The 27,766-nt window shown below is 53.9% G+C and overlaps 1 protein-coding gene across 2 annotated transcripts in view; it reads left to right on the top strand.

The window, feature by feature from the left end:
• Positions 1-85: 85 nt before the first annotated feature.
• FLT4 (fms related receptor tyrosine kinase 4) overlaps positions 86-27,766 on the top strand; it is a 56,898-nt gene continuing 29,217 nt past the window's right edge. For both annotated transcript variants that reach the window (XM_063168827.1, XM_063168826.1), the window contains exons 1-3: positions 86-211; positions 21,027-21,123; positions 26,886-27,157. In XM_063168827.1, the coding sequence (XP_063024897.1) occupies positions 154-211; positions 21,027-21,123; positions 26,886-27,157 (427 nt within the window). In that variant the 5' untranslated portion in view covers positions 86-153. The remainder of the gene's footprint in view (positions 212-21,026; positions 21,124-26,885; positions 27,158-27,766) is intronic.

Here is a 27,766-nt window from a genome sequence, read left to right as displayed (position 1 = left end):
CGGCCCGGGCGGGCGGAGGAAAAGGAAGCGGCCCCGGTGCTCCCCGCCCGCCGCCGCCGCGCGTCGCCGCAGCTGGGGCGCGGCGGGAGCAGAGCTCGGGCGCGGGGCGCTCGCACCGCTCCGCATCGCACGGACCTGCCGGCAGCCCCGGAGATGAGGAGAGTTTGCACGCTGCCCCTCTGGCTCTGGCTCGGCATTGTCTCGGAGGCAGGTGAGCTGCCGGGGCTGCGGGCTGCGCTGCCCGCTCTGATGCCCGCTCCGCACCTGCGGGCGCGCCGGGCACGGGGCTGCTCCGGCGGGACGGGACGGGACGGGACGGGACGGAACGGGACGGGACTCGGCGCCTCCGCCCGCGTGTCGCCCAGACCCCGCAGGGACCCGCTCTGCCCGCCGCGGCTTCCCTCGCCCAGGAGCGGGATGTGCCGTGCCCCGGCGCTGCCCGTCCCGGGCTCCCCCATCCCCGGCGGGGACCGGCGCTCCCGGTCCCGGCGACCCCAATCCCCGACGGGGAGCGGCTCAGTCCGCCCCGGGGTGCCCCGTCTCCCACCGGCTCAGTCCGCCCCATCCCCAGCAGGGACGCACCGCGGTGCCCGCCCGGGTGTCGCCGACGGCGGTGACAGCGTACCCGCAGCGACAGCACGGGACGGGACAGGGGGACCCTGCCGCGGTCCCTGGGGTGCGCGGCCGCGGGGAGCCCACGCCGTGCTCCTGCCGCGGATGTGTCCCTGCGAGCGGGGAGAAGCCCCACGGGACCCTCGCGGGAGGGATGCCGCTGAGCGGGGACGCGCCCGGCTGGAGGGCAGGCTGGAGGCCAGTCCCGGCTCTGTTTATTTATTGTTTCACGCACAGAGCCATTAATTTGTGTGCGCCGGGGAGGAAGGCGCGAGGAGGAGGCGGGGGTCCGTGCGAGGCTGTCCAGCCTGCCTGTCCCTGCTCTGGTCCGCCTCGGAAGTCACCGAGGCAGATCCCAGTGAAATGCTTTCCCTTCCCATTGCACTTCTATAGCAAAAGGCTGTTCGGGCAGGGAGTGCAGAACCACGGCAGAGATTGGAGCTGCAATGCCCTTCTAGCAAGCAGAGCCCGTGAGACGGGGCAGAGCTGGGTGGGCACTGCCAGGGCAGTGGGGACAGGACACCCCACCAGATACCCCCAAAGGAGCTCTTGCTTGCACAAGTAAAGCATTTATAGCCCAGATCAGAGCAAGACTGAAAGTTAGTAATGGTGGAAGCTTGCAATGTGGGGATGAATTTTGGGAGGATAAGTAGAATACTCTGTAGCATCGGCTCAGTGACTCGCTATCACCAGTGGCATTTGCTGCTCTCATTGAAATGAGCTCACAGGAGAGCTGCAGGTGTGGCATCACCAGCAGTGTCACTGTCAACCTGCTCTGCCCAAACCCCTGCTGATGGCTCTGGTGTCCTGGGGCCAAAGGACACAACGGGTGGCTGGAGCTCAGGGGATGCTCACAGAGGCTGGGCAGAAAGGAACCTGCTGCTGGTAGCATTGCAGCAGGAGCAACTGTTCAAAGCTCTCTTGTTAGCAATTTGTAAAGCACAGTGTAGCTGCTCCTGGGTTCTTTCATCTCCTGGAGGTGCAGGAGCAGTGCCTGGGAGGCTCTGGCCAGCGCAGCTGTGTGGCCTCGCCGGCACAGGGCTGAGCAGAGCTTTGAAGCTCTCGGTGCTGCCTGATTAGTGCAGCGATGAAGGGCGATGTGGAGCTCAACTGGGGGATGGTACCACGGGGATTTTCTTCCCCTCCTTCCATCCTATCAGTGAGGACAATTTGTCAGTGTGTAAAGGACCCACAAATTTCTCATTAACCATAATCCCAATGGGCTGCAAATATTTGGTCCCCTTGGAAGCAGGGATGTGTGTGTGAGACTGCTCCACCTGTGAAGGATGAAATAATCATCTCAGGATCATGAAAGGTCTGCTCTGGCACCACTGTTCTGGTGCCTGTTTAAATGGGCCAGCATTAGAGACTGCTGTGTGTAAGAGCACAAAGCTCTTACACATTCCAGCTCCATGGTGCTCTCAGGATGGAGAGGAGCTGGGGAGCTGCCCTGTGCAGGCAGTGAGATGGGGGCAGAGCTTCAGCCCCAGCATTCTAGATCATCTTGGCCTCTCAGGGTAACCCTTTGTGAATGGTGAGGGACCATGTGCTCCCTGAGCCACTATCTTCTGGACACAGAGCAGTGCTGAGCCCCCCACAGCCAAACAACCCCACTGGGGACACTTCCAAGGGTGTATGGCTGTGGTGTGAGGGAGGGGCCCGTGCTTGTGTAGGACCGGAGCCGATTGCCCTGGCTGCTGCTGCGTGCTCCCCTCCCGGGTCACACCGAGTCCCGGCCGGGGCTCGGACAGCCCCCGCTGGCCGTGCCAGCAGCAGCAGTTGCCTGTGCAGCTGGGATTTGAAGCAGTTGCTTTATTGCAAGTAATAAACATGGGCCATTTCAGCAACACCCTTTCATTCAACAGCCCTGACTGCACAGCAGCCCCAGCAGGCTCAGCCACAGCAAAGAGCCAGGGCCTCCAAGGGGAGCGGGTGTGTGCAGGGATGCAGCCTGCGGTCCCTGGGGGCTGCCAGGGAGGGGACAGCCACAGCTCCTGTGCCCTGCTGTCTGCTTAAGGATGATTTCACAGGAGTGAGCTGCAACTACCGCCCTGGGATTTGGCTTGGGCAAGTGAGGCCGCGGCTCAGTGCCTGCACAAACACCCACCAGGGCGTCACTGAGCTCACGCTGACGTCTGGTCAGAGGGACACTCCTCCAGCAGCACAATGTCCCCAGCCAGTGCAGGCAGGGTGGCCGGGGTTTCCTCCAGTGTATCCCATTCCACTCTGCTGCCTGTGTCCCATGGGCTGCTCCATGCAGGATCGCTGTCCCCAGGGTTTCTCTTGGCCCTGCGTTGCTGCGGTGCTTTCCGGGGCAGGCGTGGGAAGGGCAGGTGCTCCCAGCCAGCCAGGAGGGAACAGGCTGTTCCCAGCATCCCGAGGCAGTTCCTGGAGAAAGAAGGGGAGAGCGGGATCCCACGGGAACAGCAGCAGGAGGGAGGGGACCGTGGCCAGGGAGCAGTTTCTGTAAAACCATGGGGGACACCCACCATGCTCAGGAGGCTGCCTTGCAGAGCAGGAGGGACTCTTGGTGGGTTCCCAGGTCTGTCCAGCTCTCAGCAGCCTTGGGGAGCAAGCTGAGCCCTGGGGATAGCACCTATCTCACCCACCTTTCTCTCAGCCACTCCAGCTGGCACAGCAGAGGTGACTTTGCCATTTAACCTGCTGGACTGAAACAGCCCACAAGGATGGGTGCAAGGCAGGAGACTCCTCACTCCCAGTTTGGGGGTGCTGTGCATTTAAACCAGGGTGGGGGGGAAAGCTGCAACAAGCTGGGGGTGATGGGGAGGTCCTGCAGGTGCGGGGAGAAGCAGAAAGCCCTGTGATGGCCGGAGCCCACAGGCTGCACTGCCCAGGGAAGGCGGGGAGCCAGCAGTGCTGGTGGTTTCCATGTGAGGAATGACTAAAGCTGCAAGGCTCTTCTGCTGGGATTGACAGGCTGGGGCATAGTGCCTGAGGGCTGCAAAATCACAGCTTGCCTGGAGAAGGCAGCTCCTGGTGGATTCCTGTGTTGGGAGGCTGGTGGATTGTTGCACACTGCTGAGCAGCAGTGGAGCTCACCTTCACAGGGCCTTGGGGGTATGAGATGTTTGCCTGGGTCTACGGGCAGCTGTGCATGGAAAAATATCGGTTTGCAATGGGTTTGCCAGGAGAAAATCCATGGTTCAAGCTGAAAGCCCCCCTTTCCCACCTTGGACTGTGAGCCAGAGGTGCCCAGTGCCGTGTTTTGCCTTGACCTGCCCCAGCTTCTCCTGCAGCTCCTGCAAATCTCCAGCTGGGCGAGGGGCAGCAGCCAGGTACATGTCCCACTCCTGCTGTGTGCTGTGGGGGAACATGACCTCCTGGTGCATGCCACGGTTTTCCGGGGAGACCAGAGCTGAGCCTTGCCCTGGGCCAGAGCTTTTGTCCTTCATTAGGAAAAGAAATACTGCTGCAGCTGCACTGGCATCTAGTGACTGGTTAAATGAATTCCAGGGGTTTTATTGCCTCTGGCTATCCCAGACCTTTGTTTCTCGTTTCACGTTGTTAAAAGAGGGGGTTAGCCAGGTCCCAGGGGGGCTTTTTCTCTTTGGTCAGAATAGTTCTGATGTTTTCGGCGCAGCATTATTGCCCATCTGCGGTGCCTCATTGTTAAGGCAGAATAGTGGAAGCGGAGGTGGCCTGTGGTCAAGTCGGCGAGGAGGCACAAGCCCTGAGCCCAGCGGGGCCGCTCCTTTTGTCCAGCAAATCGCTCCATCTCTAGGTGCAAGTTCAGCAGAAGGAGGGTGAAAAACCTGGCCCTGCAGCAGCCGGTGCTGAAACTCCCACTAAGTTTTATAAGCTGAGGATATTAAGCGGGGAGTCTTGGAGTCTCTCCTGGAGTCATTTCCCTGCTGAGGTAGCAGAAACAGGTCTCAGCCAGTGACTTGTATTTCACCTTACAAGTTCTCCCACGAGTGAATTGTTTTTCTTGCTGTGTTTCTGCCCCCTCCTTCCAGGGCAAGGATTCCTTGCACGGCCTCTGCGGCCAAACCTGGAGGTGCCGTGGGACGGACGTCATGTGCTAATGAGGGAGGATCGGTTTAGGGGGTCAGGAAAGGCTCTTTCTGGGCAAACAGGGAGGACACAGTGATGGGGGAAGGCAAACTTAAGTGCTATGGTCTCCTGTATCTGAGCATGTAATAACAAGGCAGATGCTGCTCCCCTGCCTGGGTTCTATGCAGTGAAAGACAGCAAAGACTCCAGGGCTGTTGACAGGAAAGACCAGGAGAAAGGGGCAAGTGGATTTCAGGCTGTCCTGGTCCCTGTTACTGATGGGCACAGCCCTGGAGTGAGCAGAGAAAAATGAGATAAAATTTTACCTGTGTGCTGGTTACAACTCCTGGCAGAGCCTGGAAAACCCCAGTTCTGTTTCAGAGGAATTGGTGAAAGAATAAGCTTGACTCTTCTCCTGGTGTAGGTGCATGCAAAGAGGGAAGCGATGGAGCAGCTCACCGATGTTTCTGGGACCTGTTGTCTCTGTGTGAGGTGTAGTTGCCCACCCATGCACAGGTGTGGAGGGCTTAAGCCTTCTCCTGGCTGGGAAAATGCCAGCCAGTGCACCGAGTGTGCCCGCCGTGGTCTGCAGTGCCAGCAACAGTGACACAGCGCCCAGGCTCTGTTTCCCCATGGCCACACCGCCCTGCCTGGTGAGACCACCTGCTCAGCAGGCTCTGGGGGCCAGGCTATCCCCAGGGAAGGGTTAAGCAAAGAGGAGCAGTGCCAATGCCAGGCTGGGTGTCCAGGTTCTCCCTTGGCAGAGGTCAGTGGTGGTTCATGGGAAAGGAAAAATTGGCAGCTGGGCCGGATGTCCCTGCATTTCCCCTCTTCCTGCAGCCGCCTGAACGATGTTCCTTATTTAGCTTTCCTGACGGACAGGAGGAATCTGATGGCGGAAACTGTCACTGCCTGATAACAGTTCAGGGACCCCTTTATGATGGGCGGCACGGCAGGGAACAGGGCAGCGCTGCCCTGGCTGGGAGGGGACAGCCAGGGCTGCCCTTTGCTCCGGGTTCTTGGGGACGGCCAGGCAGGGTGGGAAGGGCACTCACAGCCTTTCCCTTTATGCTGCTCTGTGTACAAACCTTCCCAGGGCTACTAAAAAGACTCTGAAGACCAAGAAGTGATGATGTGTGTCTCTATATCTGAAATACTGGCTATTTTACCTTCTTTTTGGTGAGGCATCTGAGCTGGTTGGAAGGGGCCATGGATGGGCAGAGGGGAGGCATGGAGCAAAGCCACCCTGCCAAGGTCTGAGGTCAGGTACTTTGTACTCACTGGCAATGGGGATGTGAAGGGCAGCTAGGGTTGGGATGCTCCAGCAGGAGCTGGGAGGGATGACCAGTGCCACAAGCTGAGCACACACATCAGTACTGGGAGCAGATCCCATACAGGAGTGGGCTGCCGAAGCAGATGAACACAGCAAAGGAGATGTTCCTCCATGTTTTGTCCCCAGCTTTTTCTCCATGGAAGATGGCATCTTCTCAGTGTCTGAGCCATTCTCTCATATGTGCCCATGGTGACCAGCCTCAAAACCACAAAAGTCCTGAAACACATCTTGTAAGTCAATGTATCCATTGATTTTTGCCTTGCATCTGTTGGGGCCACCACTGCCATACCAGTAACAGCATTGTTTCCATGGCAATTAATGTACTTTAGAATGTACAGCAAGACTATTTACTCAAAAGCACACCCTAAGCACAGCAGCCATTGCCACTGGCCAGGGCATTGTGCTCTCAGTCTGTGGAATGCCCAGGTTGGCATTGCTGTGTTTTGCCTTGGGATGCAGGACATGGTGAGCTGGTTCAGCCAAGGCTGGATGGCACAGGGCTCCCACAGACCTGTGCAAAGGCTGTGCCACAGCCTGGCACCTTGAGACCACCATTCCTCTGCTGCTCAGAGTTCTGTGTTCCCTATGGTGGTTAGAGCTGCACACTCCAAAGTGAGCCTCTGTTTCAGTCTTAGCTGAGGAATGCTAAAAATCTCACTGCAAGATGCAAGACCTCAGCAGGAACTCACAGGGGTTGTGTCAGTTCTCCCTGAGCCATCTGCTGTCTGACCATGTCACCCACATGAACATCCATGAGTTCAAGACTGAGGTTTGGATCATCAAGCCATGGTGGCACCTCAGCACCAAATGCTTCTCGCTTCAGCTGAGTTCAAATCCCTTTTGTGGTTGCTTTTTGCCACTAAGCAGCACAGGCAGGGAGACTGGTGCAAAGGGAATTTCTGTATCTGACCCTGTGTGCTCCTGTGCTGCTGTGTCAGTGTCACACGTGTGTGCAAGGCTGGTGGACATGGCAAGGAAGCAGGAGCTCCTGCTCCAAACCCCAGTGCACATTTCAGATGGTGATGCTGAGGATGAGATACCCTTGGGGAATGACAGGGATTTGCATCCTCCTGGCTGTTTCGAGGCAGAAAAAGCAGCAAAACTCATTTTGCAAGTTATTTGTTTAAAGTTATATGTGTTTCTTATGGTGTCACTTTCTAGCATGTGTCATTGCAGTGAGATGAGTTAACTTCCTGCTGCACTTTCCTGGGCAGGAGTCATCTCACCCATTCCCTCACATAAAAGTTTGATGCAGAGCCCAAGGCATTTGCTCTATGCTCAGCAGGGGGAAGAAAGGCTTTTTTGGAGATGCTCCAGCCTGTCCTCAAGGAGGCATTGAAAGAATTGGGGAGGTGATGGCACAGCCAGCTCCTACCCTGCACAGTGTCTGCGTGCATCCATGGTCCCAATCCTGGCTCTGTGCCTCAGCCAGGCTGTATTTAACCCCACAATTTCCCCCTCTTCCTCACTGGCCAACCCAACTCCCTCCACCTCAGCTGCATGAGGGGACTGGCATGGTCTGGCTGAGGGTAAAATGAAAGAGCAACATCAAAACAAGTGACAGCCCCAGCCTCTAGAGACAAGGCCAGGAGGGGCTGGGAGGCAGTGGGATCATGTGGAGTGAGAAGTAGACAAAGGAAGGAAGTTTTTATTACTGGGCCAAATCCTGAACTCCTTCAGTTGTATTTAGGCCAATATCTCAGTGACTTCAGTGGAGCTTGGTCTGAGTAAAGAGAGAAGGAAGAGCTTTAGAATCTGGCCCCTGAGTTATTGTGTCACGTGGGAAGTTTACAAAGAATTTGCAAGCTCACGGTGCCTTTGCTGAGCAGCTGGTGGTAGGCAGCGAGCAGTGCCCCTGGCAGCTTCCCCTGGTCACTGTCCCCTTCCTCTCTGGGTCCTTCCCCATCCTGCAGCAGTTTCTCCATGCCAGCTGCTGGCAGGGCAAGTTGGGTTTTGGCAAACCTTGCAGGGCACAGTGAGGTGCTCCGAGCTGGGCAGTGGCTCCACAGCTTTATGAAGGGCTGTCTGCACCTTCACAAGACTCACGAGTCCCATGGAGGGTTTTGGGGTCATCATCCTTCTGAGTTTTAGAGGCACTTGAGCTCTCCATGTAGCAGGGAAATCTGTAAAAGGTTTACTGGTTTTATTTATTCCACAAAAAAACACAGGGCCATGTAGCAGAGCCTGGAAATTTCTCCACAAATTTCTCAAATTGATTGGGGGCACCATATATATGTCTGCACAGACACACGTGTGTGCTGACAGTGAAGTTTGGCTCCAGGCTTAGCTCCCCATCTGTAACTTGTTTTCTCCATTTCTGAAGTACTGATGTCCACTGAGATGGATGTTAGATGTAGTGACCTAAAAAAATAAATACTGACATAAGTGTGGGTCAAGCCAGTAGTTTCCATGAGTGACAGTAAATCTTGACATTTACTGAGGCAAGAATGTTGGGCACAAACAGTGGATTATACTCAGATTTGGAAACTGCCAGCTCAGAGTGATGGCAGCAAGTGAAATGGCACCCAGCAGAGGTGACGGCATCCAGCGCCCACAGAAATCCATCACTCACACCCTGCCTCGTCCCAGCCCCAGCAGAGTCCCCAGAGGGGCATAACTGGGTCTGAGTGGCCATCAATCCCCTTCCCTCCCTCGGGAAGCAAAGGGCAGAGGTTTAACAGCATGTCTGAGAGCATGGCAGCCAGCTGCACAGTGGGATGCTCCCACAGGAGGGGCACACATCCACACCAAGGAGATCACTCACCCCTGGGCAAGCAGTGCATGCTCCTTGTGCTGGGATGAAGCACAAGGGAAGAAACTGCCTTCAAAAGGAGTTACCTGGCCATGTCTTGTGAAGCAGTTTAGTTAAGAGTGTGCATCTGGGCCTAGTGCCTCCTCACGGGGTTTGTTGGCTGTTGCCAAACTGTCAGACTTGGCAGATGCTGGGCTGTAAGTCCTGGCTCTGGCAGTACTGCTGATGCTGGGATGGGATCAGGGCATATCCTGGTCTTTCATCTCCTCTCTGTGCCATGGCATCCCAGAGTGCAAGGGAAGGGCAGCTGCAGCACATCCTGCAGTGCCCTGTTCTGGGCAGGCAGGCTCAGACCCAGGATGTGTCCCCTTGGGTGACAGTGTTGAAGCTGGATTCTCCTGACCATGTTTGCTCACTCCTGTGCTACAAGGACTGACAGGGGCACCACTGTTAGTGCTGCCCTGGGTGTAGCATGGTGTCCACAGTTTAAACATGGGGATGGAGTTTGATATTCCTCAAAGCCCCTGTATTGTAGGGATCCAGGAACCTTTCCAATGACATCAGTCACACCAGGATTGTGTCCAGCCCAAGATGAAATCCCTGCTGCCAAGGTGCCTGTGCTGCCCAATCATGCCGCTCCACAACGTCCAGCATTTCACAATATTTATGGCTGTTCCTCACCCTTGGCTGCTTAGACAAATAAAGCTTGATGTAGTCTGAGGCTGTTAATCCCTGGCTCTCCAGCCTCCCAGCAATAACAAGGAGTGGGTGGCATTTGAAAGAATGCACTGGGGGAGAGGGGGAGTGCTGGGATCTATTTTTTATATGGAGGGGGAAATCCAAGCCTGCCTTCATTGAAGATAAGCGACGTGGCTGGGCTGAGCTCTGGCTCAGAGGTTTTAGTGGTGATAGAAGGCAGGAGACTTCGCACAGCGTTGGCCCCACCGTAACCTCTGCCAAAAGAAAAACACTTCTTAATACAATAGTGATTAAAAAAAAAAAAAAGAAAAATAAACAGGACCCCACATGAACTTAGGAAACCTGTTCTGGCATAAAGAGAGATGTGTATGATGAAATAAACCTGAGTGGCACTTGGAAGGACTCTGGCCTCCAGACACACATTTCTGGGAGTGGGGAAGGGCCAGTGTCTGTCCTGGCCCCTTTGGTCCACTATGGTGCCAAAACACCCCTACTCCCAAACAGCTTCTCCTGCATTTGTGGACTGAGCCAATGTGTTTTTCCTTCATCCACACCTTGAATTTCCAGGGTGCTGGAGAGGCCATCACCAGCCTCACCCCACGGCTCTGAGCATCAAATGCCTCATGGTGACCAAAGAGGGAGAGCCAAGGAAGTGGCGTGTTGTTTCCTTAGCACCATTTCCCTGTTGGTGCTGGTGCTCCTTGGCTGGAAGTCATTAGCATGTGTAAACGCTTCCTCCCCAGCGCGTCCGCTTGCGTGCGCTTCCCACTGCGCTGCGTGGCAAGGGAAGCACCTTGGAGCAGGAAAACAACAGTCAGCCTCTGCCACTAACAGAGAGTAACTGCATGTTTATGCAACTTGGTCACCCTGGGTATAAGCTATTTTTAAAAAGCAGAAGAAGGAGGTTTAGCTCATTGGCCTTCAAAGAGCGTCAGAGTCCTCTAGTGCCATTTAGGCTGGGCCTTTCATTGTAGGAATTGTGCTGTGATATACAAAGTGTGACATTTCCAGCTCAGCCTTTCTTGGAAGGGAATTAAGTTAGTTTCATAGCTGCACAAGGGGTGTTATGTGGAGGTGGAGAGAGAAATCTGTGCAGATGTTAAACAGCCAGCTAATCTCAAGTGACGCGAATGCCCCAATACACTTTGGCTCTCAGAGATGATGATTATCATCTCCTGCTGCAGCGGGTCCTGGCTTGTGGTCACAGCTCTGTGCCAAGAGAAACTGGGAGCGTGTGCATCTGTGACTTGCCATCAACGCCCTGGACAGCCCCACAGGGCCAGGCCTTCCTCCACTGCCCTGAGTCTCTGCATCTTCAAGTCTCTGCCCAGCAAGGAGCAGATGGGATCACTGACCCAGGGCTGAGGTGCAGCCCAGCAAAGTCCTGTGTGGGGGGAGAGCTTTGCTGTGCTCTTTAGAGCCCATCCCTCCTGGGGATTCTGCAGAGAACAGAGTAAGATTTCATTAACCACATCAGGGAAGGCTCTGGGTTTGGGCAGCTCTGGCTGCTTTCAGGAATGGCAGAAAGCCAAGCTGAGCTGTGCAGCGGAGGGTTGAAATTTCTTATCTCCAACGTGCTGTAGGTGCATTTACCCCAGGGATCCCACCTCCCGTCCTGCTCGCACCGAGGGCTCTTAGATCTGCAGCGAGCGCTCAGAACTCCTCCGTCAGCGCTCACTGCTTGTGTCTGACCTCGTACCTGAGCCTTCCTTCCTCTGCCGCTACCTCTGATGACTAATTCTGCTTTGAAGAGTGTGTGCTGTGATCTTCCTGGCCCTCCTCGTGCCCACCCCACCCAGGGTCGTGCCGATGCTCATGTGTGCGTGTGCAGGTGTGCACGGAGAGGCTGCGCAGGGAGGAGGGCTCGTGCTCCCCAGGCAGCAGCTCTCTCTATGCTCCTGATCACTCTTCCCTTTGCTTTATTATTATTATTTTTAGATTATACTCCGTGCTTGAAGCCCCCTCTTTGATAATCAGGAAGTTTAAATTCCTCCTGCATTTTGCTTGTGCTTCCTACTTTCTACGCCCATCCTCATCTAACGTAGCTTTTTCATGTTGCATTGACTCTGGGCTAAATTAATTTTCTTTGTTCCTTGTGTACCTTTAATTAGAAAGAATAAGGATTCCTCCTTTCTTGCACCAGTAAACATTTTTCCAAGCCAGAGCAGCCCAGTTTCTGCTGCCCTTCCCTCGGTGGCTCAGGCAGGGATGGAGGTACATGGAAGCTGTATGACAGCCTTCCAGGGAGCCAAAAGCAGATGGGGAGTTGAATGCAGGTTTTCCAAGGCCAAGATAATAATCTAATTGCAAAACTATTTTTTCCCCACTTACCCTGTTTATCAATCAGCTTCACTTGCACCTCACAGCTGCAGATCAGCTTGAGGGTGGGTTGTGCTGCAGAGGACAAGCACTGCCAGCTCCAGGGCAGCTATTTGGTTTGAGGGCTCTGAGTTGATTTCAGTTCACAGCTAAGTAGCAAACATCTGGATGCAGACTCCAGGGACATGAAGATGGAGGAGCAGGTCTTTTCCACTTGGTACATTGTCTCCCAGCACAGCTGCAGGTCTTGCAAGACCCCTGAAAAAGCCCAGCACAGTCAGTCTGGCACAGCAGGCTGGGCAGGAGGCAGGCAGGGCATCCAAGGCTTTGCTTACAAGGGTGAAACCTGCCCTGGGTGGCATACAGGGTTTTTTCAGTGTCCTGCTTAGCTTGTCCATAATCCAACAGTCTTGGGGAGAGTTAAACTTCAAAGGCCAGCAATTAAGCCCACACACATCAAGGAAAAAGCAAACCTGTGCCTTGTTTTTTTCTTTCCAAATGCTACTGCCCTTTTCTCTCCATGCTCAGTGCCGACCCTCGGGCTCTGTCTGACTTCCTGGTCAGCTGCCTCTGCCTCCCCATCTCCCAGTGAGAGTTGGATGCTGAGGCCTCACATGGCTTGAACTCCATCTTCCCCCACCAGCACACCTGCAGTTTGCTTCAGCAGGAGTTCACCTGAGCCTCTGGAAATGGGTCATGATGGAGCTGTAGTTGATGATGTTGAATCTAAAGGTCTCTCTTTCTCAGGCTTTTCCCTTTGTGTTCAGGCAGCAAAGTCCAGGTGCTGTGGGTAGAAGCCTTTTCCCAGGGGCTGAAACTGGTCTTGGCTTTGCCTGGACTGCCAGCAGCACCAGCAGGGGCAGCTGGAGCTCTGGTAAAGGGGATGTTGCCCTGGCATGGACAGGAAGATCCTGGATGTACCCACTCTGTTGTGGCAGTGGGTGGTTTAGAGACTGCTGGACCTGGATGTCCAGGATCATGGTGTATAAGAGCTGGTAGTGACTTCTCTTCTGGGAGCTATTTCTCTTTGGGAATCTCTCTGTGGATATCCCACAGTGGAAAAATCTACAATTTAGCTGAGTTGCATGGAGAGGCACTTGGTCATCTGCCTCGTAACTCCACAGGTGCAGTGTAAGAAGCAGCGGGTTGTAATTTCATTCCATCATTTCCCTTTAATCACTGATGGGCTGCCATTCCTTCTCAATGGCCAAAGATGTGTCCTTAGGGTTCCATGGGTTTGTACTCACTGCTGCCAGAGGTACCTCAGCCCAGCAAAGCCCCTGGGGTTGCACCTGGATAGTCACAAGCTGGAATTAACCTCTGAATCCTGCAATGGTCAGGCAACCCCTGAGCAATCCAAAGAGATGAACTGGAGGGAGCAGCAGTACCAGCCTTTCCCAAGGCACTCATCCAAAGATCCCAGACCCCCAGGGCCCCCAGGGGATGTCCTTAGCCCACCCTGGCCATGCATTTGTGCTGGCATTACCTTATGCCAAGCAGTGGACTTGGACCAACACTCGTTTCACACAAGCTATGGACCATCCTTTGCATCCCTTCAAGTCAGAGATGTAATGAACAGTGTTAATTGCTGATATCAGTCCCCTAAAGCCACCTGATCCCTCTGCTCCTTCTACACCACGTTAATCACACCCTGCTGGGGCAGAGAATGTGAGCAGGGCGAGATTTTGAAAGAAGTAAATTAAAACAGGAAGAGAAGCAACCTGACAGTCCTTAAAATGTGGGAGGATAATTTTAATTGAGTTTTGCAAGGGTTTAGCCGTGCAGTTAATAGGGGCCACTGGAAGAGGGCTGGTTATGTATGCAAAGCAGGACAGCTCGCCCAGTGCTCCTGCAGAGCCACGGCGGTGGCAGAATGGGAGCTGCCACAGGCTGTTGGGTAGGTCTGAGGATTTCTGCCCCTTAGGGAGTGAATCCTGCGGACAGAATAGGTCCTGTTCCTGTCCGAAGGCGCTGGGCTCCCCCTCCCCTCCCTGCGCATCCCGCTGAGCCGGAGCTGCCCTCTGAAATGTCAGGGAGAGGAAGCAATCCTTGGCTTGTTAGTTTCTACAAGGAAATAAAACACACAGATGGCTCGAGCATCCTCTATCTCAAAGGCAGGAAAAGGATTCTCCGGGCAGGAGCAGGCGGCCAACAAACGCGCAGCGATCCGAGGAATGGAGGACCAAACAAAGCAGCGTCTGGCCAGGCCTGGCCGCAGCAGAAAGGGTGGGCCGGCGGCCACCGGGGGGAAGCCAGCCCTCTGATGTGCCGGAGCATCCCTCGCCGGAGCGAGGGCAGCAAACAGGCGCTCCCCCGGGGCCCGGGGAGGCTGCTGACAGCAGAGATCCTGGAGGAGGTCTGCAGGGTGGCCCCGGCTGACCCGCTGCCCCCGGCCGGACATGTGGCTACCTGACACGGGCTAACTTTGGCTCAGGACGGAGCCTCTCGGGGAGGATGGAGCGGGGAGCGAGCGCGGGGGGGCGCGGGCAGGGAGAGGAAAGACGGCAGGAGACAGAAATGCAAACACGGCCTGACAGCCGTGGGGCAGGGGGAGGGGAGGAGGAAAAAGCAGGGTAAACCTGGCAGGATGGAGCAGGAAACCGGGCTGGAGCGAGCAGGGCGATGGTGAGATAGTGCTTCCTGCCAGGGAGAGCGGCAGACAGATAAACGCTCCCAGACAGGCGCTCGCTGACCCCGCTTTGGGATGCTGTGGGATGACGTGGGGCAGGACCCTGGGGCACTGCAGAGTCCAAAACCAGGTGAGAGCATGGTCAGGCACTGGGTGTAGCTGTGCTCTGCTGCCCAGGACAGCTGGCTCGGAAATGCCCTGATATAAATCCCTGCCTGGAGGCACCGAGGGACCGGGGATACACGGGTAACTGCTCCTCAGGACAGCCCGTCTCTCCTGAAAGTGGTTTCTGCTTTTGAGCTGCTCTGTTTCCCTTCCCTGACGGACACCCAGCTTGGAAGATGAAATGTTGAAGGAGCCCAGAGACCATGTGCCTTTTTTTGCCTCATTACCCATTAGTGCAGGTGGTTACAAGATACCAGAAAAGAACCAATTAATTAAAGTTTATCACCCATGAGAGGCTAAAGAGACCTGTTGGGGTGCATGCGGTGAGGCCAAGCAGATTTTCAGACTGAGGCGTGTTTGGCCAGAGCCACAGGCCCTGGGTGTGCAGCTGTGCCAGGGGCTGGGGAAGCAGGGAATGCCCAGCCTCAGGGTGATGCTGCTCTGGCTGTGGCTTCTGAGATGATGTCTCACACTTCTGGTGCTGGACAGGAAGGATCAGACACCCTGTAATGATGGTCACCTCTGTGTTTGTATTGACTGAGTTTCTATAATTAATTTTCCTTTCTGTTCCCTGAGAAAGGACACTGGTGCTTTGGGAACGTCCCCATAAAATGTTAAGGATACAATTCTACCCCACTTTGATTTGGTGGTGTTGCAGGGCTTTGAGGTCCATGGACAAAAATTTGTAGACCAAAGGACCAATGCCTTGCCATTGGCACTGCCCACTGTGAGAAGGGAAAGGAGCTGCCCAAGGCCTGGTGTGTGGGTTCAGCTGTGGGGTGTGTGGGACTGTGATGGGGGTGTGGGATCAGAGGGGCTGGTCCTGCACTGAGAAGCACAGCCCCTCTGTTTAACCCTTCTGAGGCAGGTCTGAACTGAGGGTCAACCCTGAGTTATGGGACAGGGAACATGAACCCATAAAAGAAGGTGTCTGCTCTCTTTGTCCTTGTGCACACGCATAGTTTGGGGGCGATTTTCAGTTTTCTATCATTATCTTTTTTCATTTGTACATTTGCCTGTTTCCATCTCTGTTTTCCTCCCATCTTCACTGTGGGCCTGGGTGGCTGTCACCCTACCCTGGCAGTCTTTGGGCGCAGGCTGCTGGGCAGAACCTGCTCTATTTTGGTGTCAGTTCCCCCCATTGTCTGGGGCTCACTTTGCCCACTGTGAGTTTGGAGAAAAGACACCTGGTGTTTCATCCCTACATCGGCTGGAGCCTGACATTTATTTCTCAGCCTCGTGTAATATCTCACCTCTCTGCAAAACAAGCCTTCCTCCCTGCTGGAGAGCACTGGGAGGAGGAAGAGGAGGAGCTGACAGCCCTACTTCAAATTTCCCCTGCTGCTCTGCCAGCTGCCTGCTCCTTGTGTGACGTGACACTCACGCTTTGCCGCTCCAACCCACAGTTGGATGCTTGCCCCGTGCATGAGAACGAGCTGCTCTATGGGGGAACTTCAGCCCTGTAGGTGGGAATTGGCCTGGCTCTGCCTCCAGCACGTGGACTTCCCACATGTCTGTGGGCACCCACAGGTCCTCCAGAACAAGGGCAGTGAGTTGTACCAGCACAGGGCAAGTGGGGAATTGTAACTGGAGTGGGGGGAAAATGGTACCTGAGGTGCTGGAGTTAGTTCCTGTGGGGCACATGCAGTTTTGCCAGAAAATGCTGCTAATTCAAACAAGTCCAGCTTGGAAAGCAGGAGAAGAAGTCTGCAGAAAGAGCAGAGCAAAGCTTCTCTTTCTGTCCCAGTGCTAGCTACTGCTGCTCTTTTGAATAGTCCCTCTTGGCTGGAGAGGTACCAGAATTTTACTGTTGCCTGTTCAGGAGCAGAGTTTTACTCACATAGTAACTGGCGCAAACAAAATTTTCCTTTTTAGAAAGTGTCCAAATCTTGAGTTCCTGCATTGCTTTGTTGGACAGATGCTCATTGACTGGGAGTTTTTTTCTGAAAACAGCAAAGTAGAGGTGAGGCAATAGCAGGGTCAGGGGAGCTTTTTGGGGGAAAGGACGCTCTTTTCCCTTCCAGCCTCTCTTTTGCCCCAGTACAGCACTGGGGTGGGCAGGCTGGGCTGGGCAAGGTGCAGGGAGACAGGCTTCACCTGTAGCAGCCTTGCTTTGTGCATGTCATCTTGCAGCTCTTGTCACAGGACCCCAAGGTGGGGTGGCAGGAGCATGAGCTGGGGCCATGTGATGGCTGTGAGCAGAGTGATGCAGCCCAGTGCCAGGGAAGGAAGTCAGAGAGAAGGGCAGAGTGTGAACAAAATCCCTGTCCGGAAAGGCCCCGTTAATCAGTCAGCAGGGCCGACTCAGCAGAGAGGGAGGGAAGGGGAAGCAGAGAGGGGCTGAGGTGGTGTGTGGGGGTTTGGGGGAGGATCCGGTGCAGGGCTTCCTGTGAGTGGAAGCAGATGGAGAGCAGGAGCTGTGATGTGCCATTCTGCACCACACCACGCTGTACCTTGTCCCACACACAGCCTTTGCTCTGTTCCCAAAGTTGCTGTGGCAATGCTGGCTCTGGCACCGATGCTGCTCTGCAGGGATTTAGCATTTGCAGCTATTGCAAGGCAAAACCAGACCCCATGCAGGACTTTCCCACATGCCCAAGTGTGGAGAGAAGAGGTCAGGCTGTGAGATGCCCTGGGATGGATAGTACTTTCCAGGGTGAACATAACTTCCCCACGAGGCAGGAGAGCCCTGGATGCAGGATGCAACTGAGAGCAGCAGTGGTGACAGGGTGCAGAAGGAGGTAGAGGGGCCTGAAAGTGAAGCAGCCATCAGTGATAAGAAGGCCCTCAGTGCAGCCTGGCCCCTTTCAGAGCCATGCTCTGCAAGATCAAGGCAAAGAAAACTGCTGGGAAATGTGCTTCTCTGGAAATAGACAAGGTGTGACTGGCTGTGGGATCCTGCTTCCTCTCACCGCATCCCATCAATCCCCCTCTGTTTATTTTAATATCCTGCTGCCAACTTGCTTTAAAAAAGCTGCAACCATCTTGAAAAAACAAAGCCAGAGCTGCTGCATGCCTTTTTAATTACATTAATGCTCTCCCTGTGCAAGGGCACAATTGGGTGTACGGGAGAAAGCGGGAACTGCTTGGAGGGCTGAGGAGATAAAGCATCACAGGGGTTGGAGGTGGGGAAGGAGGGACTAAGAGGAGAGGAGACAATCCATGCTCTGGAGACATCTCCCTCGCACCCTGGGATTTGCCAGAGACACAAACCATCTGTGTGTCGGTTAGCAGAGATTTTATGGCCAAACCCAGCACCAAGTTCAGTGCTGGGGAGAGTGAAATGCAGGAGAGAGCCATGGCAGGGCACACGCTCCCTTGGGGAGGGAAAGGGCAAGGCCAGCAATGGGGTGGATCCATCTGGCAAGCACAGAGTGATAGAGAATTTTTGCAGGGAAAGCTGATGGCTTTGAAGATGATTTTGCAGTCTGGGAATGGATCTGTGCATCCCTTTGCCTGTCCTGGATGCCATGGGTGCCTCTGGCCATCAGCATCCCAAGATGCCAGGCATCAGCGTGAGTAGTGAGTCCCCACTGTGAGCCAGTGCAGGGAGTCCCCAAAGTTCCCAGCAATGCGGGGCCAGTGAAGAGGCTGGGTGGCAAGGAGAGCTGGCCCAGCAGTGCTGCCAGCAGCAGGAGTGTCCCCAGCCCTGCACCACGGTGCTTTCGGAGTGAGCAGTGGTTCCTTTTCCTGTTGTACTCACGGAGGGCCATGGACAGGATGCATCTGCAGGAATCCCACAGCCCCAACCTGCACAGATCGTACTTTTCCTTTCTTCCCCTCCACCCCCTGGTGTTGTTTGCTAACAGGTCACCAGGCAGCATGTGAAGGGAGGCAGGGGGTTATTTCTGCCACCATCCTGCTCCCCCCCAGCCCAATGGTGAGGCACAGCATTGGCCAAGAGACTTCTGCCACCTTGGCACTTATTTAGTAGTTCAAGCAGAGGGACCATGCCAGTTTTAAGATCTAATTCAGTGCCTGCTGCAGCCAGCCCAGAGCTGGCCATGCCAGAGTTTCGGGGATTATCTTTTTGCTTGCTGCCCCAGAGCACAGACAGGATGAGAGGTTTTGCTGTCCCCAGCCAGCCTTGTGCAAGCCAATATCTTCTGCATTTTGGGCTGAGCACTGTGAGGGGACAGGCACCCCCAGCTGCTCCCGGGGACGATGGGCAGGGGAGCTGTGGCCATCTGGAGAGCAGTGTTTGCCCTGGGATAAGTGTGTCCGGCATTAATAGGAAACGCAGCTTAGCCGACAGATTCCTTCCCCCGCCTCCTTTTTTTAATAAACCTTGTTACATTTTGAAGGGATTTTACAAAAAATGCGGTCATTTATTTTCACAGCCCCAGGGCACATTTTTTCTGTGTGACATCTGACGTCCCCTCCTCAGGGGAAGAGGAGGTTGGAGGCACATGGCGGGGTGTCCTCCATGGTGGCCGAGCACCACGCAGCCCAGGGACCACAGTGACCCGTGTGTTGAGTGACAAGAGATGGCTGTGCTGCTGCTGTTGTTGTTGTTGAAGGAGAGGTGTCTGTAGGACAGGCCGTGGCAGGGGGACACATACACAGGAGGTGGCCAGGACTGGCCCTGGGCTGACGCTGCTTCGTGTGGGTGAGTGGAGGCGAGGCGGGAAATGGCGTGGGGGGGGGAATGGGGAAATGGCTGTTGCCATGGGGGCAGCCATGGGGACACCACCTCCGGGGGGAGATGGCTGTCACCCTGCTGTTGCCATGGGGGCAGCCATGGGGACACCACCTCCGAGCCGGCGCAGGCGGGAAGGAAGTGGAGAACAATTGGGGAGAAGGAGGCCGGCAGGCCGGGCCTGGCAGGGCTGGCGGTGCCGCTCCGCACGTCCCTCACCGCCCTGTCCCTCACAGCAGCCTCTCCTGGTGGCACTCTGGCTTCTCCACCAGCCTGGAACCCACCCATGCCACCCCTGTGGCTGAGAAGCTGGTGGCCATTTCTTGTCTCCTGGGCCTGGGTTCCCCATAGAGAATCATGCCTAGAATTATTGGATGATTAAAGTTGGAAAAGACTTCTAAGATCATTATGTCCAGCCATTAACACAGCACCACTGTGTTCACCACTCAATCATGTCCCCAAGTGCCACATCCATATGTTTTTTGAACACTTCCAGGGATGGTGGCTCTACCACTACCCTGGGAAGCCTGTTCCAATGACTGACTGCCTTTTCAGTGTAGAAATTTTTCCTAATGTCCAATATTAACCCTCCCTTGTGCAACCTAAGACCATTTCCTCTCATCCTGAGGCTCTCAACCTGTAGTCCTCATGTCACAGCTCTGGAGGAAAGGTGTTAGTTATAGCTGCTTGTGAAACACATGGAGACACCACATCCCCGAGACCTCTCCAACCCTGCCAGATCTCTCTGATACCTGGGTTTGAATGTTACAAGGCAAGGAAACAGACATACGCAGAACACAGTTGCAAAAAACCTCATGTTTTTGTAGAAAGTCAAGCCAGCAGCATATTTTTGCATTCTTTTCTTCCTTAGCATTTAGCACCTACCTGAGTCACAGCCTCACATTCCATAGCATTTTTCCCCCTCTCTATTTCTGGTTAGTTTGCTTGTTTTTGCAGTCAACAAGACTTCTTTTGAATTATCTCACATCTCCAGAAGCTGGAGTTTTAAGATAAAGATCATGAAGTAATGACAGTTGGCAACACTGTGCTGACAAAAAACAACAGTAGTCTCTGAGGGTAACCGGTACTTCGAGATGTTTTTTCCATGAGGAGCTCACTCAGGTTGCATGTCTGGCATGCCAGAGATGCAAACACACAAAAAGTGGGACTCTCCCTGAAAAAAGCTGGAAGAAGAGCATGAAAATGTTTAACTGCCTGTCCCTGAGCCTGGATAATTTCACTCCTGGAATGCCTGGCTGGTGGTACAGGGAAGGGGCTGCTGCAATCCACTAAGGTTGGTCCTATTCAGGTGACTGCACCTGAGAGTGTGCCACAGGAGAAGGGCACTCCATGAATGCCTCTTTGCTCTGGAGAGCATCTCACACAAACACATTTGTGGTATCTGGGCATCCCTGATTTGTGCCTCTGATTACAGAAAGCTACATGTGTATGGAAAATCTCCTGCCAGACTCCTTCTGGTTAGCAGAGAGGATCATTTCAGAGCCCTAGTCCAAGCAAGCCCAGTATCATTCACCTGGTGAGGAATGGCTACAGTTGAATTCCCCAGTTTCTGGTCTTCCATTCTTTTTCTGGCTCTCATCCATGCTAGGGTGTCTATCAAAGCCCAGGGGCTGTCTGGCCCTGGCCCGAGAGCTGCTCACTGGAGCCAGAGGGCTGCAGGCAAGTCTCTTGTGTCCCACTGAGCCAGCATTAGCTACCCTGTGGGAGCAGACCCCAGGGAGATGTTGGCTTCACGAGCCTCTGCCCCTCTCTGGGCTCGTGGCACCAGGATCCCTGCTGCCCACAGCACTGGGCCCAGGCTTGGGCATCCCTGCATCATCCCCTGTCTCCTTTCTCTCCACAGATCTGGTGAACAGCTATTCTATGACCCCTCCTACTCTGAGCATCACCGAGGAGGAGCACGTCATCAACGCCAAGGACACGCTGACCATCACCTGCAGGTAGGCACCAGCAAGTGGGGCCCTGTCTACTCTTACCTGGTCAGGGTTGGAGCACCAGGCAAGGAGAGCCCACCAGGGACACCATGGCTGCAGTACTCCAGCAAATTAGCATGTCTGACTACAAACCTTCCACATGCCCCAAGTGTGAATTCATCTAATTAATTGAAAAAGAAGCAAAAGACGTCTCAGAGGATTCAGTGATAACCTCTGCTCTAGTTTTTGGAGAAGAAGAAAGATAAAGAAACATTTTGCTTGATTTGATAACTTTGCTATAAGCTCTTCAGGGAAACTGATCTTCCTGACTCTCCTTGTCTTTCTCTGATGTTGCTTATTCTCACCTCACTGGGGCCACTGAGACTGAAGTTCTGGTTTCTAAATCTAGTGGGACATTTGGGGGACACTGAGAAATATCCATGGGAGAAGGCAAGGCTGCAGTTAGTGGTAGTTATGAGAGGCCTCCAGCATTTCTAGGAAGAAGGGATTTAATGCTCTCCCTTCATATATGTGGGTGAAAAGAAGCCCCAGCCAGGCCAGGTGAATAGCTGTGAGAGGAGCTGGAGAATATCTGGTTGCTTTGGGCACTGTGGCTCTGAGAAGGTGGTGTGTCTGAACTGATTTATCTATGCTGGGACACTTGGCTGTGCATGTTTTCTGGACTGTCTCCTGTCTCAGAAAGCAGAAAAAAAACCCCATAAACAAGTGAGAGAATTGCCCAAGGTCAATTTTCCTGGAGTTTCCCTTCAGCTGCTGAAAACAGATCCATGCTTGGGATCTGAATGCTGGGTCCAGCGGGGATCTAAATTCAGCGTGGGCCTCAGATGGGTGTTTCTCAGTGTTATATATAACCACAGAGCAATTACTGCAAACACTTGGCTGGCATTGTGCTCATGTCTTGTCACAAACATATTTAACTTTTCCAGGAACAGATGGCATTGCTTTTCCTTTGTGAATCAGTTCATAACCAAGGGAGAAGGACAGAGGAAAGGTTGTTGATATTAATTACTGAACTGCTTTCACTTGGTCTGGGAATCTGAGTGGTTGTGGGCTTCTTTTAATCCGGTGACTTGAGGAGCCATCATGAGTGCTGAGATGTAGGAAATGTGTGAGTTGGAGATCTGTCCATGACTGTCCTGGGGATCTGTGGTCAGCCATAGAGCCATTGTGGGAGCATAGAGGAAGAGAAGGGAGTTCGGGGATTCCAGTGCTCTGCCATGGTACTTTTCCCCACAGAGGGATGTGGAAACTGACACTCTCTATTAAAACCTTGGAAGAGGTGAGACTCTCTGAGGATATTCTGAATGAGTTTAGAATCAGGACAGAACCTTTCTCAACAGGAGTCCAGAAGGAGACACAGAAAGCACTTTCAAGACTGTTGTCTGTAGATTGAGCCAAGTTTAAAGGACATGCTGAAGTTAGAGGTGTGGTAAAAGAAAGTTTCTTCTGCAGCTGTGACAGACTGAACTGGCCAGCTGAAGAGCCCAGGACCATCTGCAAACAGCACTAAAACCCACATACCCTCTGCCCATATTCCTCTTTGGTTGTTCCTTGCCCCTTCATCCTGCTGTCCCAGATGTGCTCCCTGGGGCTGTGCCATGTCCTTCACACCATCTGCAGATAAGTCTCAGTATCTCCTGATGGCTCAGAGCATTCCTCTTTTCCTTCTGAGCTCTCAGTCCTGTGTTTGTCTGTCTTGAGGAGAGGACTTTGACTGCAGGACACTTATTCATTTGAATGAAGAGTAAATCTTTCCTGGTCCCTGGATCTCTAATTACACCCAGCTGCTTCTCCAACCTCCTCTGGACCATGGCCCACCCTGGGAAGACCTGGCTTGTGTTAATGGGAGCTGAAGGGAAAAACATGCAGACCACCAAGAGAACAGGCAAAGGAGAGGGTGGTGGGGCAGGGTAGGGCAGAAACAAATACAAAATCAAATCCAGGATTCAGGGATTTCCTGCTGAGCATCGTGTTGGAGGTGACTTCAGTTTGACCCTGGTCTTCCCTTGAGAGCAATGTCCTCTGGCTGCTCTTCGAGCTGCCCTGGAGCCAGGAGCACAGGCTTGCTTGAAGCAATGCTCCAGCAGAAAGATGAGCTCAAAACCCCCGTGTGAGACTCCCTGGAGACCTTTCAAGCTTCACCCACCGAGCGTGAGAGCCATGCAGCCAACTGTGCTCTCAGGCTCCCTCGCAGCAGCCTGGATCTCAGACACCCCCTGCTCCTGCTCCACAGCCCACCAAGCCTCACTGGTGACCAGAGCCAGGCCATGGGACAGGCAATGCCTCTGGAGCTGGGCATGCTTAGCAGATACACAAAGGCACAACACACACAAGGAGCCACCAGATGCTGGGACTCTGCTTTTGCAAATGCCATCCTGTGCAGTCCTGTTCCCTTGTCACCCAGCACAAGGCACCCTTGAGAGGCCCAGACACAGCAGGGGACCAGTGCAGGAGCATTCCCCAAAACAGAGATTGTGCCAAGGCTGGCTGAGAGCCCATGGGATGTTTTGATCCAAGCATGTGGCAGAACAGGGGGAAGGGGCTGATGCCCAAATGGACAGTGCAGCTTTTATTAGCTCCCATTCCTAGAAGGAAAGAATATTGTGAATCTCTGCATTCATGGCCTCAGCAGCCTGCGTGGGGGGAAAGCAGAGAGCTTGTGCTGTTCCAGCTCATGAGCATTGGAGCAAATCCCACAACAGCAAAATCGTATGGAGGGATCAACTTGGTCCTGTCTGTACCATCCCATCCCATCCCATCCCATCCCATCCCATCCCATCCCATCCCATCCCATCCCATCCCATCCCATCCCATCCCATCCCATCCCATCCCATCCCATCCCATCCCGTCCCGTCCCGTCCCGTCCCGTCCCATCCCATCCTGCAGGTGCTGGGCACACAGGTGGGGAGCAAACCAGGAAAAAGAAGGGCAAGGATGTCCTTTGCTGCCCAGTGACCTGTTCCCAGAGCTGACTCACAGATGTGCAAAACCATCTGTGGCAGAGAGGAAATATTTGACCCCGGAGCCCTCTTGGCTCCCATGGAGGAAATGAGCAGTGTGGCAGGGCTGAAGGAGCCTGAGGATTATGTGAAGCCCCACAACCACTGCTCCAGAGCAGTGTCCAGGAACACACAACACCTGCTGATCTCTCCTACATGTGTTTGGCCGCTGTGAACATCCTCCATGGTGCTGAGGGTAATTTGGTTTATCCCAGCCACAACCAGCTTTGCCCATCATACCACGCATGGGAGTTTCAAAGAAGATTGAAGAAGAGTGGTGCCAACACCAACATCTCCCTTGAAGTGCATCTATCCTGAAAAGATTGAGGAAAACAGCTGTGGAGAAGACTACAGTGCATTTTTTTTCCAGCTGGCATCATCAGGCTCCATTGCCAAGAGGCAAATTACCACCGAGCTGAGAGAAAACAGCTTGGGAGTAAATCTTGGAAGGTGGCAGATAGGAGAGAGGGAACTGTCCAAAACTGCTGCTTGGACCTTTCCCCAAATGCAGGGGGTAGATTCAGAAATAAATCCACGTGAGCCTGGCCTGCCCTCATTCCTGCCTTCTTCTGGTGCTCTTAACACACCAGTGACACTAACTTGGACTCGCAGTAATGCCCACACCTTCTGTGTCCCCCCCAAGCCTAAGGACATATGAAAGGAAATGAAAGCACATCTGAAAGGAATGCCTGGGCTGAGCTGCCCACGGGCTGGTTGGCATTGGCCCATCCATGTTTATATAAATATGTGTCACTCAGCTACTGCAGGCCTTGGTGGTTAATGGAACAAGTGGATCTGATAATGTGTGAAAATCCCAGTGGGTAAACAAACAGAAAGAGGAAACACTGGAGACTTTCACAATTACCCTCCTGCAAGCGGAGTGCCAAAAATGCCTGGTCTGAAGCTCTCAGCTCTGGGCTGAAAGCAGGGACAGCCCCATGGTCTGTGCCAGTGCTGTGGGGCTGTGGACACAGCAGCAACAGCTGTGGCAGAGGCCACCAGGTGGTTTAGTGATCAGTTTCATTGTTACTTTCTGTGTGCATGAATAGGATGGGAAAAACTCAAAATTCAATTCTTATTTTTATTGAAGTGTTCATGAGACTCTGGTACTTGGGAGAAGCTTGCCTCTGCTTCATGAACACAAGCTGCCAGAGCTGTGCTTACAATTCTGCCTCAGGCACTGATGGCATTTTTAGTGAAAGCAGAAGTTTGAACTGGGTAAGAGGGGCTGTGTGTCTGTCCCCAGGGGCTTGTCACTGCCTCCAGAGCCCTTGTGCTTGGCAACACGGGAAGAGTGCAGCACACTCTCTCCAAACTCATCTGCAGCGAGCTGGAAGAGAGCAAAGTCTGCTCTATCCAGGGAAGATAAATCAGCTGCTGAAGACAAACAAAAAGGGGCGGGTCTTTCCCCCATGCTTGGACAGAAATCCTGTCCTTGTTGCATCTGAGCCATTGTGCCCTCTGTTCCTCCTCACTGTCCCTTTCTCTCTAGTGATGGTCACAGTCTGCCTTTGCTTAAAAGCATCTGCCCATGGAGCTGCCCTGGCAGAGGTGCTGCATGTGCCAACACGTCTATTCCCAGCTTGCATAATAGATGAACCCAGTTTCCCCTCACAGAGCTGATGGTGCTGACAAAAGGCCATTTTTACCCCACAGCTGTCTCTTATGATGGCTTCTTTTCTCCCCCGTTTCTTTTTTTTTTTTTTTTTTCCACACGTGCTTAAGTGACTTTCAGCTATTTGGCAAACTTTCAAGTGGGGGTTAGGCCTTCCTCTGAAAGGGGCTCTGATTTCACAGAAGGAAACTTCCAGTGTGGAATAAAAGCTTGTTTTGTTTGTAGTAAACAAGTGCAGTTATAACAAGCTACGGTGGCACGTGTGTGCACATGCAAGGTCCCTCTCTGGAGATCCTCAGCTATATATAAATACACACGTGCGTGTTCTGTCTGCGGCTTTCTGGAGTTCCTGGATGGATTTTCTGTCTGTCCTTGGGCTGCTGGTGAATAAGCTTTGTGGTCATGCCATCAGAGAGGTGTCTGCAGCCCAGGGTCTCTGCAGAGGTGGGAAGGGGAGGCAGCCCCAGGCCACCTGGGGTTTTGAGGGGCTGCAGGGTGCAGAGCAAGGGGAACCCCCTCCCACAGCAACGGGGAAAGGAAACAGCTGGCAGATGGCCAGAAGGCAGTCAGCTGAGCCTCCTCTTGTTTTCCCCTTGCTGTCTTTTATCCCTGACTCCCTCCTGCTTTTCTCTTTCTCGCTTTCTTTCCAGTCTGCTCTCCTTCCCCCATTCTTCTTCCCACTCCATTCATCACACAATGAGCCCCAGCCAGCAGCTACACTGAGCCAAGGGAAATCATCACATCCATGTGTTTCCCTAATAGCTCTGGACCCTTTTAATAACGAGAGGGAATAGAAAATAAATGGAACCTTTCCCCCAGGGCCCTGTGTGTTTCCCTGTCCTGGCATTCATACCAGTAGGACAGTGCCATGGGACAGAGGGGCCTGCTTGTGAGTAGGCTGATATCTTACAGCTTAGCATGGCCAGAGAGGTGGCCTGGGGAAGGGGATGAGCCTTTGCTTGCCCAGCACTTAGGGAATCTGCTTGCCATTTCCTTGTGCCTGTTTTTTCCCTTGGAGGATGGCCATTTCTCCAGCCCCAGGCCCAGACTGGTGGCGGGCTGGGTGCAGGTGTGCAGAGAGTCACACAGAGCAATAAAACCACCATGCTCAGCCCAAAGCTAATGCTGCTTTTCTTTTTCTGCCCCATGTCTAGAGGCCAGCACCCTTTGGAGTGGTCGTGGCCAGGAGGCAAGGTGGATCCTGCTGGGAAGGAGGAGACTGAGCTGGTGGCCTCAGCAGCCCCCAGCAGCGGCCGCGCAATCCAAGAGGAAGAGTGCGAGGGCACCGGCACCAAGCCCTACTGCAAAGTGCTGCTGCTGCCGGAGGCACAGGCGAACCACACGGGTTTCTACCGCTGCTACTACAAGTACATTGAGGCCAAAATCGAGGGCACCACAGCAGTCAGCACCTATGTGTTTGTGAGAGGTAAGAGCTGTCACTGCTGTGCACCTGCAGGCTGCGGGCCTCAGGGCAGCCAATGCACCAACGTAATATCTGAAACATCTCACTGTGCCTCCCAGGGCAGAGTGTGGCTGCTGCAGCTGGGGAGGGGGCTGAGGGCTGGTTCCATGCAAGGGCAGGGGACCAATATCCGTCCGTGGCGGCAGCGCCTGGGATTCAATTATGTCCCATCCCGGGGGCATCGATCCAGCCAGGCTGGAATGCAGGAATTCAAGGAGTGAGAGCCTGGCCTCAGAGGCACTCCAGCACTAAAAAAAGCACAGGAGTTATCTTCTGGGCAGCTTGGGGCTCCCTGAGGTGCTGGTGGCCAGGGGTAGTAGTGTTCATAAAGATGAGACTGAGAGGGAGAGGATGAGTGGTACAAACACTCCATGTGCAGCCTGTTCCCAGACCTGCTGCTGGCCTGAGCTGCTCCACAGTGACAGATCCAGATGCCCCTCTCCACATTGTGCAGGGGCTGCCTGTGCAGGCAGGGTTATGAGGTGTATTTTGGCAGAGGAGGGATGTTCACCAGGCTTGGGGCTGGACCCTCAGCTTAGGGAGTGGCTGCGGGGCCAATACTCAGCATCTCCC

The sequence above is a fragment of the Melospiza melodia genome, chromosome 14 (assembly GCF_035770615.1).
Source record: "Melospiza melodia melodia isolate bMelMel2 chromosome 14, bMelMel2.pri, whole genome shotgun sequence".
Taxonomy (NCBI): domain Eukaryota; kingdom Metazoa; phylum Chordata; class Aves; order Passeriformes; family Passerellidae; genus Melospiza; species Melospiza melodia.
This window is presented reverse-complemented; position numbering and strand designations above follow the sequence as displayed.